Raw genomic sequence first — 18,340 nt, 5'->3', positions numbered from 1 at the left:
GTTTTGTTTTTTTCTCTTTTTCCTTTTAAATAAAATTAAAAAAAAAAAGAAACATTTGAAGAAACTTGATAATAAGTCTTCTTAAACCTTCCCTCAGGCACAACTACAAAAAAATGTTTTATGGTTGTTGGACTTTTTCCTGAAACTAAGTTCTTTCAGTTTCACATTCCTCTAAAATTATCACAAAGCTTGCAGGCTTTCATTATGTGGTCACTCAGGCAAATACAGAAACCTGTCAGCATTGGACAGTTATATAAAAGCCCAGCGATACAGCCAGAGGCAGAAAAGAGAGAAGTCAAGCCACCTACCTTGAGGAGAAGATCAGGTAGGACACTGCCTTCCCTTTGGTAGCCTCTCTAGCTCTAAAAGAGCTCTGCTTAGGGACTGACAGCTGCTAAGTCTGATGCAGAGATAGGAAGCTGTTTATAAGGGATGGTTATTTTTCTTTAAAACTATCAGCACTACGAAAAGCTGGAGCTTTAGATGGGACAGGGGGCCAAATGAAACCCAGATTTTATTACAGTGTCAGATCCCCTGGAGCTTGTGTCAGGGCACTGGCAGACAGGGACATGAGTTCAGTTTCTTTCTATTTGTTGACTTTGTGTGGACCTGGAACCAGAAAGAAAACTTTCTGCAATAAAGTCCCTAATGGACTCTGAAACGAGAAAGAAAACTTTCTGAAATAAGATTTGGGTTGTGGGAGCAATTGAACATTGATTTTTTTTAAATTATTACGGGGCTGGGGATTTAGCTCAGCTGCATAAGCGTCTGGTCGTGAGTTTGATCCCTGGTACCGATAGAAACGAAAAAGACAAAAAAAAAAATTGTTACAACTTTTTAAAGTGAACATCTTTGATAATATTTTCATAACTTCCTGAGATGATATGAGTTTTGCCTCATGTGTCTTGTTGATGCACAACAATACTTGTTCGTTCATGCTGAGGAATTCTATGAATCTAATTTGTTAGAACAAAGACTGCAGATTGTGACTCTTTCCATCCCTTTCCTTGCAGACAGAGCACACACTGGACATGGCCTCCCAGATCCACATGCCAGCCCCAGTGTGCCTCATTGAGAATGTGAAAGGGCAGCTGAAAGTGAATCAGGAAGCTCTGAAGATCCTGTCTGCCATCACCCAGCCCGTCGTGGTGGTGGCTATTGTGGGCCTCTACCGCACAGGCAAATCCTACCTGATGAACAAGCTGGCTGGGAAGAAAAGAGGTGAGTGCCACCAGCAAGGCTCTGCTGAGTCCTCTGCCCACCACACTGCCAGTATCCCACATTGGGGAGGGGAGGAGAAGAGAGTCAGAGAGGACCAGTGCAAGCTAATCTGCCCCTCAGTGAGCTTCAGATCTTCACTGTGTTCTAGAAGATAAGAATGGGTCACCGGCTCCAGTCACTATGCCTTAGCTTCCCCTGGAAAGCATAAATTCTTATTTTTCTTAAAAAAAGAAAATAGTATGGGATTTAGCTCAGTGAAGTAAAGTGTCTGCCTGGCAAGCACAAAGTTATGAGTTCAATCCCTGGTACCAAAAAAAAAAAAAGGAAAACAGTAATGTGTATAATTAATTTATGTGATAATAAACTGTAAGATTCTTATTAAGGCATTCATATAGTAAGAGCCATTTTCCACTCACTTTTGAAGTTAAAAAGTACTTCATTTGTATTACATATTTTTCTATTGCTTGCAGTTTACGTAATATACACTTTGCCCTTTTAAATATTTTTAGGTGATCATTTTTTGGCACTAAGTAAATTCACTTATTTGCAAAGTCTCCACTTCCTTCCCTTTCCAGAACAATCTCCTCCTCCCCCAAGAGGAGCTCTGAGTCCATTAAACAGCAGGTTCCTGTGAAACATCCCCCACTTTCTCTATGAATTTGACTAGTCTGCAAACATCATCCAAGAAGGATCAGACAATATTTGTCCTTTTATGACTGTTTTTTTGCACTTATTGTGATGTGTTTAAGTTTTCAAAATGTCACATTTGTCAAAATTTCCTTCCTTTTAAGGCTCAGTAATGTACAAATACTGTATATCGATCTATTCATCAAGTCATCTATGGACACACAGTGGCTTTTTTTACTTTTTTTGTTGCTAGGCATAATGTTGATGTGCTCATGGATGTAAAAACATTGGTTTGAGTTTATGCTCTACGTTTTTCCGGGTGTATACCCATGGATAGGGTTGCTGGATCACATAATAATTCCATTTAATTTCTTGAGTAATCATTATCTATTTCTCATATTGCCTGCACCATTTTATGTTCCCACCAGAAATGTAAAAGTGTATTAATTTCTTCATATTCTGAAATTATTTGTGATTTTCTATTTGATTTTTTTCACTTACTTTTTTGATGGTGGACATTTGGATGGGTGTAAAAAAAGTTTCTTATGGTTTCAATTTACATTTCCCTTACAGACTAATCATGTTAAGTATCTTTTCCTGTGTTTCTTGGCCATGTGAATATCATCTTTATACAAATGACTATCAAAAATTTTGTTCACTTTTAAATCTGTGTGTTTGTATACCATTGTAGGAACTTGATATATTCTTAATATTAACCCTTTATCATATATGTGTCTGTCAGATATTCTCTCCAGTTCCATAGTTCCACATGCTGCTTTGTTATTCTATGAAGGTAAACTTTGATGCAGAAATTTTTCAATTTTGAAGAAATCTAATATTCTCTTTATTTTTCTTCTGTTGTCTATGCTTTCACTTTTTTCTTTCCAATGTTTGTGCCTTCTGTTTCCTTTTCTTTTCTAATTATGCTGAATAAGACTTTCATATCAGTGTTAAATACAAGTAGGCCAGACAGTTTTTTCTTATTTCTCATTCTAGAGGAAAAGGTTTCACTTTTGTGCCACTGACTGTGATGTTGCCTATGAATTTTCATAGATGACCATTATTGTGCTGAGGTAGTATACTTCTATTTCAAATTTCTCAAATGTTTTTGCAAAACTGGGACTATGAACCCCACAAGGACTAAGCTGCATTCCTGCATCCTCTCTCTCTCTGTGTGTGTCTCTCTGTCTCACTCTGTCTCTCTCACTCTGTCTCTCTCTCTGTCTCTCTCACTCTGTCTCTCTGTCTCTCTCTCTCTGTCTCTCTCTCTCTGGAATAGTGAGGACTGAACCTAGAATATCAAGTATGCTTGGAGAGAGCTCTACCACTGAACTAAATATCCTGACCTTTTTTAAATTTGAGTTTCACTAAGTTTCATTAGGTTGACCAGGGTGATCTAAAGTGGTAATTCTCCTGTTTCAGCATCCTCTGCAGCTGCTATTAGAGATTGGTACCAATATGCTGACATGATGAATGTTTTTCTTATCATGAAACTCAATTTTTTTCTTGTATCAAACAACCTAATCTTTACCATTTGTTTCATCATAAGTAAGATCAATACTGACAGTAGTTTTTATACTCTCCTAAAATTTATTATACTTTTATCTCAGCTTCAGGAACACTTATTAAAACTCTACCCGTCTCATCTTCTCTGTGCTTTGCAGGCTTCTCTCTGGGCTCCACTGTGCAGTCTCACACCAAAGGGATATGGATGTGGTGTGTGCCTCATCCCAAGGACTCAAAGCGTACTCTGGTTCTGCTTGACACCGAGGGCCTGGGAGATGTTGAGAAAGTAAGCACTGAGGATTCAAGTTTGGATTAGCTCCTTATGTTGGAATATTCTCTACAATAAGCAGTTTTCACTTATACAAGAGATTGTACTTAAGGATAATATATCTTTTCATTTTTTGTTTACATTTCAGAGATTTAAAATAGCAACCAGAAATCAGAGAAATATTCATGACAGAATCCCACCAAAAAACAACATAGTCAATTTGATGTTCTAAGCATCAAAAGAAATCTATAAAGGAAGCAAGTTATCCTGTATAGAAGAAAAAGCACAAATATACTCAATATCAAGTTTTTTTCCACTGCAAACTCTAAGGATTCAGGTGTTGCAGCTTAATGACTTTGTGCTTAAATTATAACTCAAGTTCTAACTCATTGCACCTAAGGAAATAATTTGAATCCCTTTAGCCTCAGATTCCTTATGTGTCCAATGCATGTAATCGCTTTATATATCTTCTAGTATTGTTTTGAATATTTAATAAGATAAATAATATTTCTGATATATAATATTGCTCTAAAAGAGCTACAAGTATTATAAACGTACATTTATTTATTTATTTAAGTAGCCCCAGGGATTGAAAAGTTGGGCACTCTAATCTGGCTTATGTTCCCAGCCCCTTATTTACATATTTGTTTTTTAATTGTGAGAAAACATATCACTAAATTTCCTAGACTGACACTGAACTTACAATTCTCCTATCTCAGCCTCACATCTAGCTGGATTAGAAGCATGCACCACTACATCAGGGTCCACACCTCTTATAAAGAAATATTGCTATTAAAAAAGAGAATTTTTTTTCTTGGTACCGGAGATCGAAGTCACAATTGCGCACTTGCAAGGCAGATGCTTATGCCACTAAGCTAATTCCCCCGCCCTAAAAATGAGAAACTTTTAAGTTTAAACTTTCTTTAAGACCTAAGACCTGGCCGCGCTTGCTCTCTGTCTAGCTCTGACTATCTACAGCAGTAACAGAAAGTGGACTAGCATGGTGACTGCAGTGCTAAGGTATCCACTGTTGATCCTGCCCAGAATGCTAGAGTTGTTCTGCAAAAATATATAATAGCTGATTGGTGAGTCCATTTAACACAAGAAAATGGAAACTGAGCAGCCACAAGAAACCTTCCCCAACACTGAAATCAGTGCTGAATTTGGTAAATGTCCTACAGAAGACACAGAAGAGGAGCAAGCATTTAAGAGCTCTAGAAACACTGATGAGATGGCTGAGTTACAAATTCTACTTCAGAGCAAGAAAGCTGGGGCAGTAACTGGAAAAAGGCAAGAATATAAAGACTGTACAGACCACAGTGCTAGTGGTTCAGTCCCAGACAGCAGTGGTCCTGACCACATATTGAATATCACCAATGTGAGTATTGACCACATACTGACACTAAAACAGGTGTAGTCATTCTGAAGAAAATCATCCCTACTTTGGAAGGAGGCCTGCAGCTGTCACCTACAACTAGCTCCTACTTCAATCTGATGCGATGGAATGCTTAAATTACCAACACAATAAAGGAAGTGACTTTGACTGCAAGTTGATACTGTTACCTTATAAAAGTCTGACAGGAGGAATTATTGGGTCAAAGTGCTAAAATCTAAGAACTTTGAGAGAACACTCAGACGACAATCAAGCTTTTCTAGGAAGGCTGTCCTCATTCCACAGATAGAGTTGTTCTTATTGGAGGAAAACCTGATAAGGTTGTAGAGTGCATAGAGATCATTGTTGACCTTATATGTGAGTCTCCCATCAAATGATGTGTGTAACCTCAACTTTTAGGATGAAACTTACAATTACGGTGGTTTTATGATGTTTGAGAACTGCTGCAGATTTCCCATTCAGGGAAGAGGTGGTTTTGACAGGCTGGGTGCCCGTGCCTCCCTCTGGAAAAGAGGTGGTTTTGACAGGCTGGGTGCCCATGCCTCCCTCCGGAAAAGATTCTGATTCCATGAGCCCCTCACTGGGGACCACTACTCCTTCCTCCTGGTTGAAGTGGTCAGGGTAGTAGCAGAGCTTGGAATCTTCCTCTTCTACCACCACCAGCACATAGAGGTGGCGATCTAATGGCCTATTATAGAGGAGAAAGACCAGACAACCACTATGTTGGCATGGTTTCTTTCAGTGTTGATGACACATGGAGCCCATCAGAATGTAAATGACATGCACCACAGGGTGTCTCTGGATATGATTATTCTTTTTTTTTTTTTTTAATTTAAGGAGAAAAGAAAAGAAAGAAAAAAAACAGTGAAGGGGTACAAGTTATACAGATATGATTATTCTTGGTGGACCTATTATTACTACACAAGTAACTATTCTTAAAGATTTGGCTGGATCTATCATTGGCAAAGGTGGTCAGTGGATTAAACAAATCCATCATGAATTGGGGGCTTCTATCAAAACTGATGAGTCTTTAAGAGGATCTGAAGAAGGGATCACCACCATTACAAAACACAGGGCCAGAAACAGAATCACAGTATTTGCTGCAGAATAGTGTGAAGCACTCAGCAGATGAAGGATTCTAATGGAAGACATCTCTTGTAGTATGAAGCAATCTCTTTCTTGAAGAATGAAACAGTATTCTAGAAAGTTTTTCTAAGACTAGTACAGAACTGAAGGAGTTGTGCGTCTTTTTTTTTTTTAATTGCTTCTGTTTAAAAAACCAGCTTTCCTCAGCTTCATAAGTGTTCTGCATTCAAGGTGTAGCGAAATCTTTGCTGTTCTCCAGATGTAACATTTCAATTCCTTTCAACAGGGTTGGGTCAGGGGGTAGCACGTGCAAAAACTAACATTGAAATTTTAAAACAGCAGCAGAGTGAATGGATTTTTTCCATTATTGGTGGTTTAAAAATCTTTCTGCCCATGTAATTATCGTGAACACCTCACTTTGTGTGGTCATTGAAAACATTTGTGAGGTGGGACAAAGAGGAACGTAACAATAGTCCCTGGAATCTGTTCAAAGCACTGCGCAAAATGCAATGCTCTTTTTAAGAAGTGTTTTATGGTTTTAAAAACAAATTTAGCAAGCCTTAAAAAAATCTAAGAGCCTTGACTGTTTTTCAGTTGTTGCCAAGAATCATAAGAGGACCTAGAGGGAATCAGTGTGAATCAAATATTAATCAAAAAATATTCAAAGTTCATGTCTTATAGACAATATTTTTATTTGGATTTGTTTCTATGTAATTGAAACTCCAGTTAAGTGATGATATTTTTGCCTTTGCTGATCTGCAGATTGACAGAAGAATAAAACAGTGTCCAAATGTGTTCTGACTTCCAGGGTGACAACCAGAACGACTCCTGGATCTTTGCCCTGGCGATACTTCTGAGCAGCACCTTTGTGTACAACAGCATGGGAACCATCAACCAGCAGGCCATGGACCAACTGCAGTATCCTTTGTGTAGTCCAGGAGGAGAGACCCGTGTGAGTAAACCAGCCACATGGCTCTAAGCCCTGGGACAGCCAGCCCAAAAACAGAAAAACAGCATTAATTCAAGTCAAGAAACACTCATCATATACTTACTAAAGAAATCACACTTCGGTTAAGAACAAGGATAAAATAAAAGCTTGTGGATTTGTTAAATTAGTGTGGTATGAATGGCCCTGCTACTTTTGCCAGTTTTCCTTAGCATCTCAGCTATGTGACTGAACTGACAGACCGAATCCGAGCAAAATCCTCACCCAACACGAGTGAAGTTCAAGATTCAGCTGACTTCATGAGCTTCTTCCCAGACTTTGTGTGGACACTGAGAGATTTCTCCCTAGAATTAGAAATAGATGGAGATTCCATTTCTCCAGATGCTTACCTGGAGAATTCTCTGAAGCTAAAACAAGGTAATATGGAAATAACTGCTAAATGGAAATATCAAGACATTAGAAATTATCAATGTGTACTTTTCTAATTATACTCTCTAAATTTAGAGCTTTCTATTACTTCTACCTACCTACACCTGGAAATTAATGTTTAATATCTGAATTAAGAGATTCAACTTTAAAATACTTTCTCCCTTGTTCAAAGACAAGGTTTTTTTACTTTTGTTATGATTAGTTTACATTTATCTTTCTGTTCCTCATGTGTGATTCTGCATTTATCCAAAGAATATGGGGTGCAGTGAATGCATATTTGAAGAAAATAGATTAAAGTAGTATAGTAGCCCAAGTCTTGGAAAAGTGTGGCCCACAGACAAATGCTAACTAATGAAATCCTTTCTCTTTTTTGAAATAAATATTATTAGGAAAATATTGAGCCCATTCATTTATATATTGTCTACAGACGCTGGTAGGCTATAGTCAATGAGTTAAGTGCAGAGTAAAGAGGCTATCTGGCTTTAAAAGCTGAAAATATAAACTATTTGATTCTTTACAAAGATGTTTGAAAATTCTTACAGCAGGTAAACCTCTTTTTGTCTTCTTACAGGTACTGATGAGAAAATTAAAAATTATAATCTACCCCGACTCTGTATCCGCAAGTTCTTCCCAAAGAAGAAATGCTTTATCTTCGATAGACCCACTCACCGAAAGAAGCTGGCCCAGCTCGAGACCCTGCACGATGATGAGCTGGATTCTGAATTCGTGGGGCAAGTTGCAGAATTCTGTTCTTACATCTTCAGCTATGCCAGGACTAAAGCTCTTCCGGGAGGCATCCATGTCAATGGACCTCGTGAGTACCCTTCCCACTAGTTTCACTCATTCATAGCAATGAGGAGCAAGGAAAAAAAATGAATCTAGTTTCAGTATCAGGCTTGCAAATGTACTACTATTCCATTAAACTTTACATGGCCTCAAACTTTCTCTTAGATTTTGTCAATTACATCTCTTAATGGGAAAAAAAGAAGAAACACCTAAAGGAAAACAAAGATTATTGCTTTAAAATTCCATAAGTAAACTATACCTCCAGTGTACAGCATGATAGCCACAAGAAAAATATGGTTATTTAAATTTAAGGATAAATTAATTTAAATGAAAAAAATTTAAAACACATCTGAAGGATATATTTCAAGGGCATGTATCCTTCTGTATCTAACGATTATTGTATTCTCTTAAATATGCTGATCATTTTAACAAACCAAATCACAATGGCTTTTGATCGGAATAGCATTTCTTTTTCTATGAACAATGATCAAACACTTACTGTTAACAGGGATGATGATACAGAGATAAATGAAAACAATAGAATTCCAGAACTAGTGGCACATAAAGTTAAAATGGATGGAAAATTACAATAAACAGTCCTACATAATATATATCCAGTAATCTCAATCTTTAGTGTACATACACATCACCTGGAGGTCTTCTGAAGAGGAAGGTCAAATTCCATATGTCTGGGAAGAGACTGAGGGGCTGTATTTCTAGTAAATTACCAACTACATTGGTAATTATACTAATAACACTTGAGGCAAATAGGAGGTATCTGACATGCTCAGAATTACATACAATGGAGAGTTTTGTCCATTCTACCTATAACAAGCATCATCCCATGCTCCCTATATGCAGGTCTAGAGAGCTTGGTACTGACCTACATCAATGCCATCAGCAGTGGGGAACTGCCCTGCATGGAGAATGCAGTTCTGGCCTTGGCCCAGATAGAGAACTCAGCTGCTGTGCAGAAGGCCTTGGACCACTACAACCAGCAGATGGGTCTGAAGGTGAAGCTGCCCACAGACACCCTCCAGGAGCTGCTGGACCTGCACAGGGCCTGTGAGAAGGAGGCCATCGAGATCTTCATCAAACATTCCTTCAAAGATGTTGACCATGTATTTCAAAAGGACTTGGCGGTAGGTCATTTTTATCTTGAGTATGTTAATTTAGATTAGAGAAGGAAAAGTACTGCAAGGAAAGGATAAAGTATTCATTTTAAGAAAGGAAATTATACTAGGTTTTGAAATGGTGTTAGCTACCTATGGATAATCATAATACTAAGAAGAAAAATTTTTTTATTATGGACTCAAACTTTCAAAACATTTTTTCTTTTATTAATAGCTAATAATCTCATTATTATAACTATATACATTACTAATTGGAGCTTCTATTCAAATTATGTGTCTGCTGTTATCATATAGGTTTGATATTTAAGAAAAAAGCAAAGAAAACATCTAAGTTATCAAATGAAGGCTTATATTGAGGTATATTTATTCCATGGGCAACCATTGATCTAATGTGAAAAATTAAAAGTTTACTTATAAAGTATGACATAATGCTAACAGTTCCTGCTTAGAAAGTAAATTTTCAAAAATTTTGAATTTACAAAGAAGCTTAGTAAAAAGTTGGAGTCATAATCTTTTTGAGAAGTATTCCTGGAAACTCTGGTCGCAAAATATTCTCATTCCTTTGCTATTCTTTTTATTTCTTATTTTTGTATTAAAGGCTCAGCTGCAAAAAAAACGAGATAATTTTTGTGAACTGAATACTAAAAAATCTTCAGATTACTGTTCAGCTTTACTTCAGGATCTCTTCAGTCCCCTAGAAGAAGAGGTGAAACAAGGAATTTATTCTAAACCAGGGGGCTACCATCTCCTTATTCAGAAGGTACAAGACCTGAAGAAAAAATACTATGAGGAACCCAAGAAGGGGATACAGGTAAGCAGCATTGCTGTGTTGCTGCACCAGTTTCCAGCATCAGTGTGACCAACCATAGTTACTCAGCGATGTGCCTTTCTATCTATGCTACGATCACACTTCCATTCAGTAACATTCATAAGAAGCCTTTTGTACTAGACCTTCCCTAGGTATTACTCAAGGAGAGCACACCCAATTAAAAGTTGATGACATTTTTTCACTGTCTGTCACCCTCCTGAGCCACATTTCCTTAGCTTTCTTATTACTTCCACATCCTTCTCTGGACTGTTGTCTCCCTGAAGGCTTCATTCTCCAGCATGATTAGCCTGAAAAGACCACAACACCATTAACTTTACACCTAAAAACACAAGTCAGTTTTACCACCAGCTTTCTATACAGAACATTGATTCTTGGGGCGCAAGATAAGGGCCTTACTGGGCAGCCCAGAATGTGTGCTTATTTTTACTAACAGAGAATATTGGCCACAGGATTTCATGGATTAGGAGGAAGAGTTCTTACAGGAAAAGCTGACAGGAAAAAGACAGAAATGATTGCTTACAGTCACTTCTTACTGTTAACCTTGTGGTTTTTGGTTTGGAAGGCTGAAGAGGTTCTCCAAAAATATTTGCAATCCAAGGAGGATATGACTAATGCCATTCTACAGACAGACCAGACTCTCACAGAGAAAGAAAAGGAGATCGAAGGTGAGGAGTAAGTCAGGAGGCTACCTGACTTCAAAAGCTCTGAAAAGTTTACATAATTTAAGTAAATCTGGCATTCTTAAACTAGAACAAGAAGAGCAGAGATGTAGCTTATTTTCCAATGCAATCAGCAACAATAATAAATAAACATATGGAGAGGAAGGAGGCGAAGCAACACACTAACCCGCAGACACGTCTCTCATTCCTTTCAGTTCAACGTGTGAAAGCTGAGTCTGCAGAGGCTGCTGCAAAAATGATGGAGGAAATGCAAAAGAAGAATCAGGAGATGCTGGAGCAGAAGGAAAAGAGTTATCAGGAGCATATCAAACAGTTGACTGAAAAGATGGAGAAGGAAAGGGCCCAGTTGATAAAAGAGCAGCAGGAAATTCTAGCTGTTAAACTCCAGGTATTCAGCTGCACCGTCTTGAACTTTCTTGTTTTTCCTTTTTTCTCCATTCTCCCTGATCAGAAAAATTGGCAAGGAGACCACAAAGCCACCAAAAGGACCTTGTACATACTAATACTAGACTCCTGTCTGCTTGCCTGACCAGTCTGCTGGCCCTGTCTAATTATTAAGTTTTTGCTTGCATTGCTCCCCTATCAATAAATATATCCTTTGATTAACGGAAGATTTGTCTGCTAAGCATCATAAACACGTTTTATCTGTATCTCTTGCACGAGAATATGAAAAGAGAACTTTTTGCCTCATACAAGAAACCCGGGTTCAGAAAACCTTTCTTGAGATCACCTAGTTGACGAATTATCTATCTTTGCAACATGATTTCTTTTTCAGTCTGATCTGTTATGACTTTAACTCTGTAAGAATCTTTGTAGGAAAAAATCTCTTCAACCTTCACCCAACTTCCACCTGCTTTCTCTGCTTGGTCCCATTTTCTGTTCACCTGGGAATTATGTGCAGAAATATTCTGGACTTTGATTCCCTTGCCTGTCATATGTCACTTCTGTACCAAGTTGTGAAGGCTTAGCCCAAAAGTTGTAAACTAGGATCAAGACATTTCATCTGAATCTGAGACTATTTTAATTGTGTATCAAGTATATATGTCACTGGGGACCCAGCCAGAGCTTTGAATCTGAGCCACAATTAGCTGGATTCATTGTACTATTCATACTGGGAGCATAGGATGGCCAATAAAACTGGGACTATGTACTTATGCACAGCTTGGCTAAATCAGCAAGACAGCTAAACTGCTTTCATCCAATGTACAGAAGTGCTTACTTTATAGCAGGCATAGAGCAAAAGCCAAAATGAAACTCGATTCAGCTATTACATGGGCTGCCATTGGGCCTGGAAATATGTTTGAAGTCATGTTCTGCTGAAGCCATTTTGGTGTCAGAACTGGGAATGAGGAAGCCAAGAAAATGGTTTCGTATTAAGATTCTAATTTTGAAACTCCATTTCAAGATTCTCTTTCACCTTCCCCATGGTCTGCTCTTTTCCTCTATCTTGAGGGACTTGGATGAACTGCTATCTGGGTGTATGTATCTACCCAGAAATCAGCTGAAGCATAAGTAGCACTTCAATGCTCGATTCTAACAAAAATGCAATTAATTATTATGGAGCCAAACACAAGACAGAGACAAAGTTAGCAAAAGAGTCAATACTTCCACTTACTGGAAAGATTTTTACTTTTAAGCAATCATGAGGAAAAGTCTATTTCTTGTATGTGACTGTTTACCGTGATTCCAGGAAACACAAGTGATTCCATATTTAACGTCAGTTTCTTCTCTTGTTATTATATGCACTCTCTTCTTCTTTGTTTGTTTCCTTGTTTGTTTGTTTTTTGAGACAGGGTCTCACTATGTAGTTTCCGACTGGTTCCAAATTTGTGTCAGTCCTCTTGCTCAGCCTCCCAGAGTGCTAGAATTACAGGCGTGAACTACTTCACCCTAGCCTCTGAATATGCAACTGATAAACCATGTGTAATTCAATCCCTTGTCATTAGGATACAATTTTTTTGCTTTCTTTATTTCTGTCTGCTGGGCAATCAAGTCCCATACTTGGAGGAAAATAATATAAATAAATGTTTAAGCCTCTTAAAAGTTTTGTGACAATTGAGCAGGCCTGTTATCCCAGCACAATGGAGGATACAAGGTTTGAAAATTAAAATCTAGTTTGGGCAATGTAGTGACACAGTGTCTTAGTGAGAGCCTATCTCAAAACAAAATTTTTTTTAAATGGCCAGAGATATAGTGCAGTGACAAAGCCCAGATTCAGTCCTAGTAATGGGAAAAAAATATTTAGCCAAATTTGCTCAACAAAATGGTTTAGCAATTTAACCCTCACCTAGATTAAGTTTTACTTAGAGTATGTAGTTCAGTTTATGAGGCTGTAAGTGACAATCTCATAAAACATCAGAATTTTGACAGATTAGTTACAAAATTTGCAAAGAAAATAGAAAAGAAAAGCAAATACTGCTTGTATCTTGCATTTGAACTGGGAAATGTAAACTTTTTTAGTTCTACAGTTTTTCCCCCAGGATATCAAAAGGAACCATTGTGTTTATGAAACAAGTTAGCTCTGAAAGAAAATGTATGTAGGAGAATTCTTAGAGGTGTTTTGTTTTGTTTTTGTAGAAGCAAAGGAGAATTGCAGTTTATGTAAAAATTACATCCTCTGCAGGTTTTTCATTGGTTTTGTGTTTCAGTTTGTTTGAATTGGGCTTTTTTGCTGTTTTTTTGTTTGTTTTTGGTTGGTTGGTTGGTTGATTTTTTGGTTTTGGTTGCTAACACATTGTAAAAGATAAGTAAGACCTCATGTATCTTAGTTTGTTTCTTGTTGTTGGGACAAAATGCCCTGCACCCACAAGTTAAATGAGGAAAGATTTATTTTGCTTTCTCAATTTTCAGAAGTTCCTGTCCATAGTCAGCTGGCCCCAAGACAGGTGATGTGTCTAAGGGGCATCACAGAAGACAAACAGCCCATGGCAGTGCAGACAGGAAGCAGCATGCATCAGCCTCTTCCCGTTTTTTATTCTGTGCAGGTTACAAGCCTATTGGTTGGTCTCCTTCATGGATAGGTCAGGCCTTTCCACTATCCACATCCAGAACTATCAGTGGAGTAATCCAGTTATCACATCCTTATTCCAGAATCTTATACCCATGATCCAAACACCTCACAAATGCCGTACCTATGAACACATGAGGCTTTAAGGAGGCATCTAGGCATAAAGCATAACAGCATGTTAAGAATTATCTGAAAAATTGTAAGTTCTTTTCTAATTTTTTTTTTTTTTTTTTTTTTTTTGTACCTGGGATTAAACTCATGACCTCGTACTTACAAGGCAGGCACTTATGCCACGGAGCTAATCCTCTTGAATTTTAGTAATGCATAATACCAAGAATCAGAGTTTAGTGATTAAGCTGTATTTTTCTTTCTTCTTTTGATAGTGACAATACTTTTAAAATTTCTTGGATATACACAATAGAGCTCCAAAAATTTTGGATACAGAATATGCAAGTTAATGTCTATTTACCAACTAAGGAAACACATATCATTCATCATGCTGACTTATCAGACTTTAAAGTCCATACTGCTTGCTATTCAACTGAAAGACTCAGTGGTACCTGTCATAGAGGGTAAAAAAGTTCTCCCAGGCATGATTTCAAAGACACTTAATGGAAGTCCAGTTCAAGGTGTTACTTGTATGTGGTGAGACAGAGACAAAACTTTTCTCTATCTTAAATAGATCTCACAACAAAGTATAATCAGTGTTGTTGACAGTACTTTTGAATCATAAAGAAAAAGTGAATAAATTAGATTTCACCATGAGATAACTTTTGCTCTGCAAAAAATACCAGTAAGAGAAAAATGATTTACCATAGACTGAAAGGAAATATTTTCAACTCACATATCTAACAAAGAACTTATACACAGAAAATGTAAAGACTCTGCTTATTCCACAGTAAAAAAAATGAAATAAAATTCCAGTTGAGAAATGGATTAAAGGACTGAGAAGACATTTCACCAAAGGAAGTAGATGGGGGTCAGAAATGTACATGGAAATATGATCAGCATCACCAGGCATTGGTAAAATGCAAAATAATATGCTGTTGAGAAACAACTACCTGCCTAGCAAAATGGGGAGAAATCATTAGTTATTTCCCCCTACAGCTACAGGATCTCCACACTCAATCTAAGAGTCTTTGTTCCAATGCCAACTGTTGAGAGAAATCTCCAAGGAACCCTTTGATAATGTTGTTATGCCTTTCCAACCAACATGGTCAATCCTTGACCATTTATCTGCCCTCTTCCAACTTAGTATAGGACTTTTTAAATACCTATTTACCTAATTCGTGTGTGTAGAGTCAGTCTCTACTTATTGGGACAGGCATGTTATCTCTTTGTTGGTGATTACAGTGAAATGAACAACCAATAAATCTGTCTCTCATATTCTGTCCTTCCCCAGGGAATCATTTTCCCCATAGATCAGACTAAATGTCCTCTCATTATTTGGTAACCTCTTACCCTACTTACCTCATTTCTTCTAGTAACCTGGATAGTGTGGCCATCTTTAATCAGGCAATTCTTATTCTCTACTTACCCTCCACTTTGAGATCTCAAACACTTCCTGAAAATAGTCTTTCTTGTTTTCTCTTCTTTACAGCATCCACCTGAGTGTGGTTATTCTAGGATTCTTTTCTAGTCTTCCCATGGTCTTATCCACAAATCTCTTCTGACTCAGAGCTTTGTCAACTACAAACAAAAAATATGCTTACCCAGAGAACCCCTGGCTTCCTATCTGGATATAACTGTATTTGAGTGATCTCCTTGAAACTATCCTGTAGACCCCTCACACAATATGTCTTCACATATCCTTAGATTATTTACTGGGGATCTCATACCTATGTAGGTCCTCATAGCTATGAACTTCTTTCTTATATCTGCTTTTATTGTATTCCACAGATTCTGTTAGATTTACATTAGCTTTGGACTAGGATTTTTTAAAACTTCTTTCCTGATTTTTTTCTGTGGCCCAATGATTACTCAAGTGTGTATTAGTCAGTTTATGTGTCTGGATAGTTTCTATGGTTCCTTTTGCTGTTTTCTAGTTTTGTTCCATTGTCATCTAGTAAGATAAAAGAAACTATTACTGTTCTTTTGTGTTAATGGAGACACACTTTCAGGTCTAAAATATAATTTGTATTGGAAACAGTTCTACGGATTGTTGAGAAGAAAGTGTAGTCTGGTATCATTAGATGAGACTCTATACTGAACTGTAAATCTATTTGTTCTATGATATTGATAGGCTGTAATAGTTCTATTTTTTTGTTTAGTTTTCTTCTCTGTTTGTGGAAGGTGAGGTATTGAAATCACCCACAATATTTGTATTGGTATCTCTCTGCCCCTTCCTGCCCCTTCACTGATATGTGAAACACTTGTCTCTCCTGAACAGTTTTAATTTATCAGAAATTATTAATATTCCATTTGTCTTTTATAGGAACAATCCAGACTGCTAAAGGAGGGATTTGACAAGGAGAGCAAACAACTTCAAGAGGAGATAAAGCATCTCAAGAACAATATACCAAAGTCATCTGGATGTATCATACTCTAAAGACATAAGGAAACAAGCTTTCCTGTCACCCTTCTCTATTCATGGCATAGATAAGCAATTTTATATTTTGGAACAATAGTCATTGCAGTTAATGGTATTTAAGTCTTACAACCACAAAAACCTGCAAAGACATGAATACAACATTTGAAATCCACTTCATCTTTCTTAAATTATTATAAATTTTGCACCACTAATAGATTTTACCGCTGCACACTTTCACAAAATACTAGGTTCCAATGTCGTACTTTAAACCTGCATTGAACTTATTTTGATGATACTAAGACCTGAATTATTCTTGTCTACACCTCCCTCTTTTTCCCATCAGTTCCATCCATTTTCTTAAGGGAGTGACTATAAGTGCCACACTGTTTTCCACAGTCATGTGCAGCTCCTTCCAGCTGGACAGTTACTTGTCCCTGACCCATGACTGAACCTTGAGGTCCTATTGACCTACCAAAGCGTGAATTGAAGAGATGCATGTATATCCAAGCAGAAGATTTTAAGAATTTTTTCCCCTAAAATTTAATGGATTTCAAGTAGATACTGTTGCAGAGAGCTCTTCAAAACCCTGGTTTTAGTTTTTTGGGGCAAATATAAAGAAGTGGGGTGGGCAAATTATACATATCTTTTCTTTAAAATATTTAAAAAGAACCTTTGTACTTTTCCAGAGCAGTTACACAATTTTACATTCTGAACAGGACTGTACAAAAGTTCCAGTTCATCACATCCTCACAAACACTTGTATTTTTAGTTTTCTTAGTACTTGTTATCCAAATGAGAATGAGGTGATACATTGCTGTTATAATTTGCTTTCCCTTGATGATGATGATGATGATGATGAATAAAGTAAAGTATCTTTTGACATGTTTCTTTGATACTTTTGTCTTCTTTGAAGAAATAGCTGTTCAAGTCTAAGTTTTTAATCAGATTGTGCTTTTCAGTATTGAGTTGTGGAGGTTTCTTACATGTTTGAATATTAATGCGTTGTCAGATAGAGTGTGTGCACACATTGTTTAGCTGACTTCGTATTCACTCTATGGACTGCTTGCTTTGCTGTGCTGACAGTTTAAGCTTTCATACAGACCTTTTTATTCCTTTATGCTTTCATTTACATCTCTGAGAAATCACAGCAAATACTGTCACAATATTAGTGCATTTTTATGGCTATTAAAACTATAGCACAGATCGTGTGAGTTACAAAGAAAGGTTTACCTAGCTTATGGTGCTGAAGGTTCAAGCATTCACATCTGGTGGTGACATTACTGTTGGAAGAGTGCCAAAGTGGCACCATGTGACAAGAGACAGTGAGTATGCACATGCATGTGTGTGTGTTTTCTCTCTCCCTTTCTTTGTGAGTGACTATGATTTTACCACTTAGGCTTCACTCATATGATCCTCATAAAAAATAATCATCTGGAAAGCCCCTATCTCTAACGACTATATTCAAATTATGTTTTGATTTTTTCAGTAGCTTACAATGCGATTTGAAATTTCAACATATGGAGTCACTTAAAAGCCACTTAAACCAAACAGCAATCAAAAAGCTATTCCTTACTTTATCCTAGCAATTTTACAGGCTTAAGTCTAAAGTTCAAATCTTACATCCATTTTGAATTCATGTTGTATATGGTATACTAGGTGTCTAATTTCATTCTGTTGAATGAAAATATCTACCTTACTAGAAATCTTACATAAAGAAATTGTCCTCTCTTTGTACTACATCCCTGGGGTGGTTGTCACAATCACCATTATCTCTATATGTGACAGTTTGTTTCTGAGCTTTCTCTTCTGAACCATTGGTCTTTAAGGCTGTTTCCATGAACGTATATTGTTTAGATTACTGTAGATTTAAAATATATTTCAAAACGAACAAGTATGATG

At 37.1% G+C, this 18,340-nt stretch overlaps 1 protein-coding gene across 1 annotated transcript; it reads left to right on the top strand.

Annotated features, from left to right (window-relative positions):
* Positions 1-178: 178 nt before the first annotated feature.
* On the top strand, positions 179-17,321 carry LOC100735241 (guanylate-binding protein 1-like). Its single transcript, XM_003479142.5, has 11 exons — positions 179-325; positions 1,014-1,221; positions 3,513-3,640; positions 6,910-7,019; positions 7,268-7,464; positions 8,048-8,290; positions 9,124-9,404; positions 9,994-10,206; positions 10,787-10,889; positions 11,099-11,292; positions 16,346-17,321. The coding sequence occupies exons 2-11, from the start codon at positions 1,032-1,034 to the stop codon at positions 16,457-16,459; spliced, it is 1,773 nt and encodes a 590-aa protein (XP_003479190.1). The 5' UTR covers positions 179-325; positions 1,014-1,031; the 3' UTR covers positions 16,460-17,321.
* Positions 17,322-18,340: the final 1,019 nt, after the last annotated feature.

This window comes from Cavia porcellus, unplaced genomic scaffold (genome assembly GCF_034190915.1).
Source record: "Cavia porcellus strain 051 isolate PalLab524CR breed Dunkin Hartley unplaced genomic scaffold, mCavPor4.1 scaffold_1, whole genome shotgun sequence".
Lineage (NCBI taxonomy): Eukaryota > Metazoa > Chordata > Mammalia > Rodentia > Caviidae > Cavia > Cavia porcellus.
This window is presented reverse-complemented; position numbering and strand designations above follow the sequence as displayed.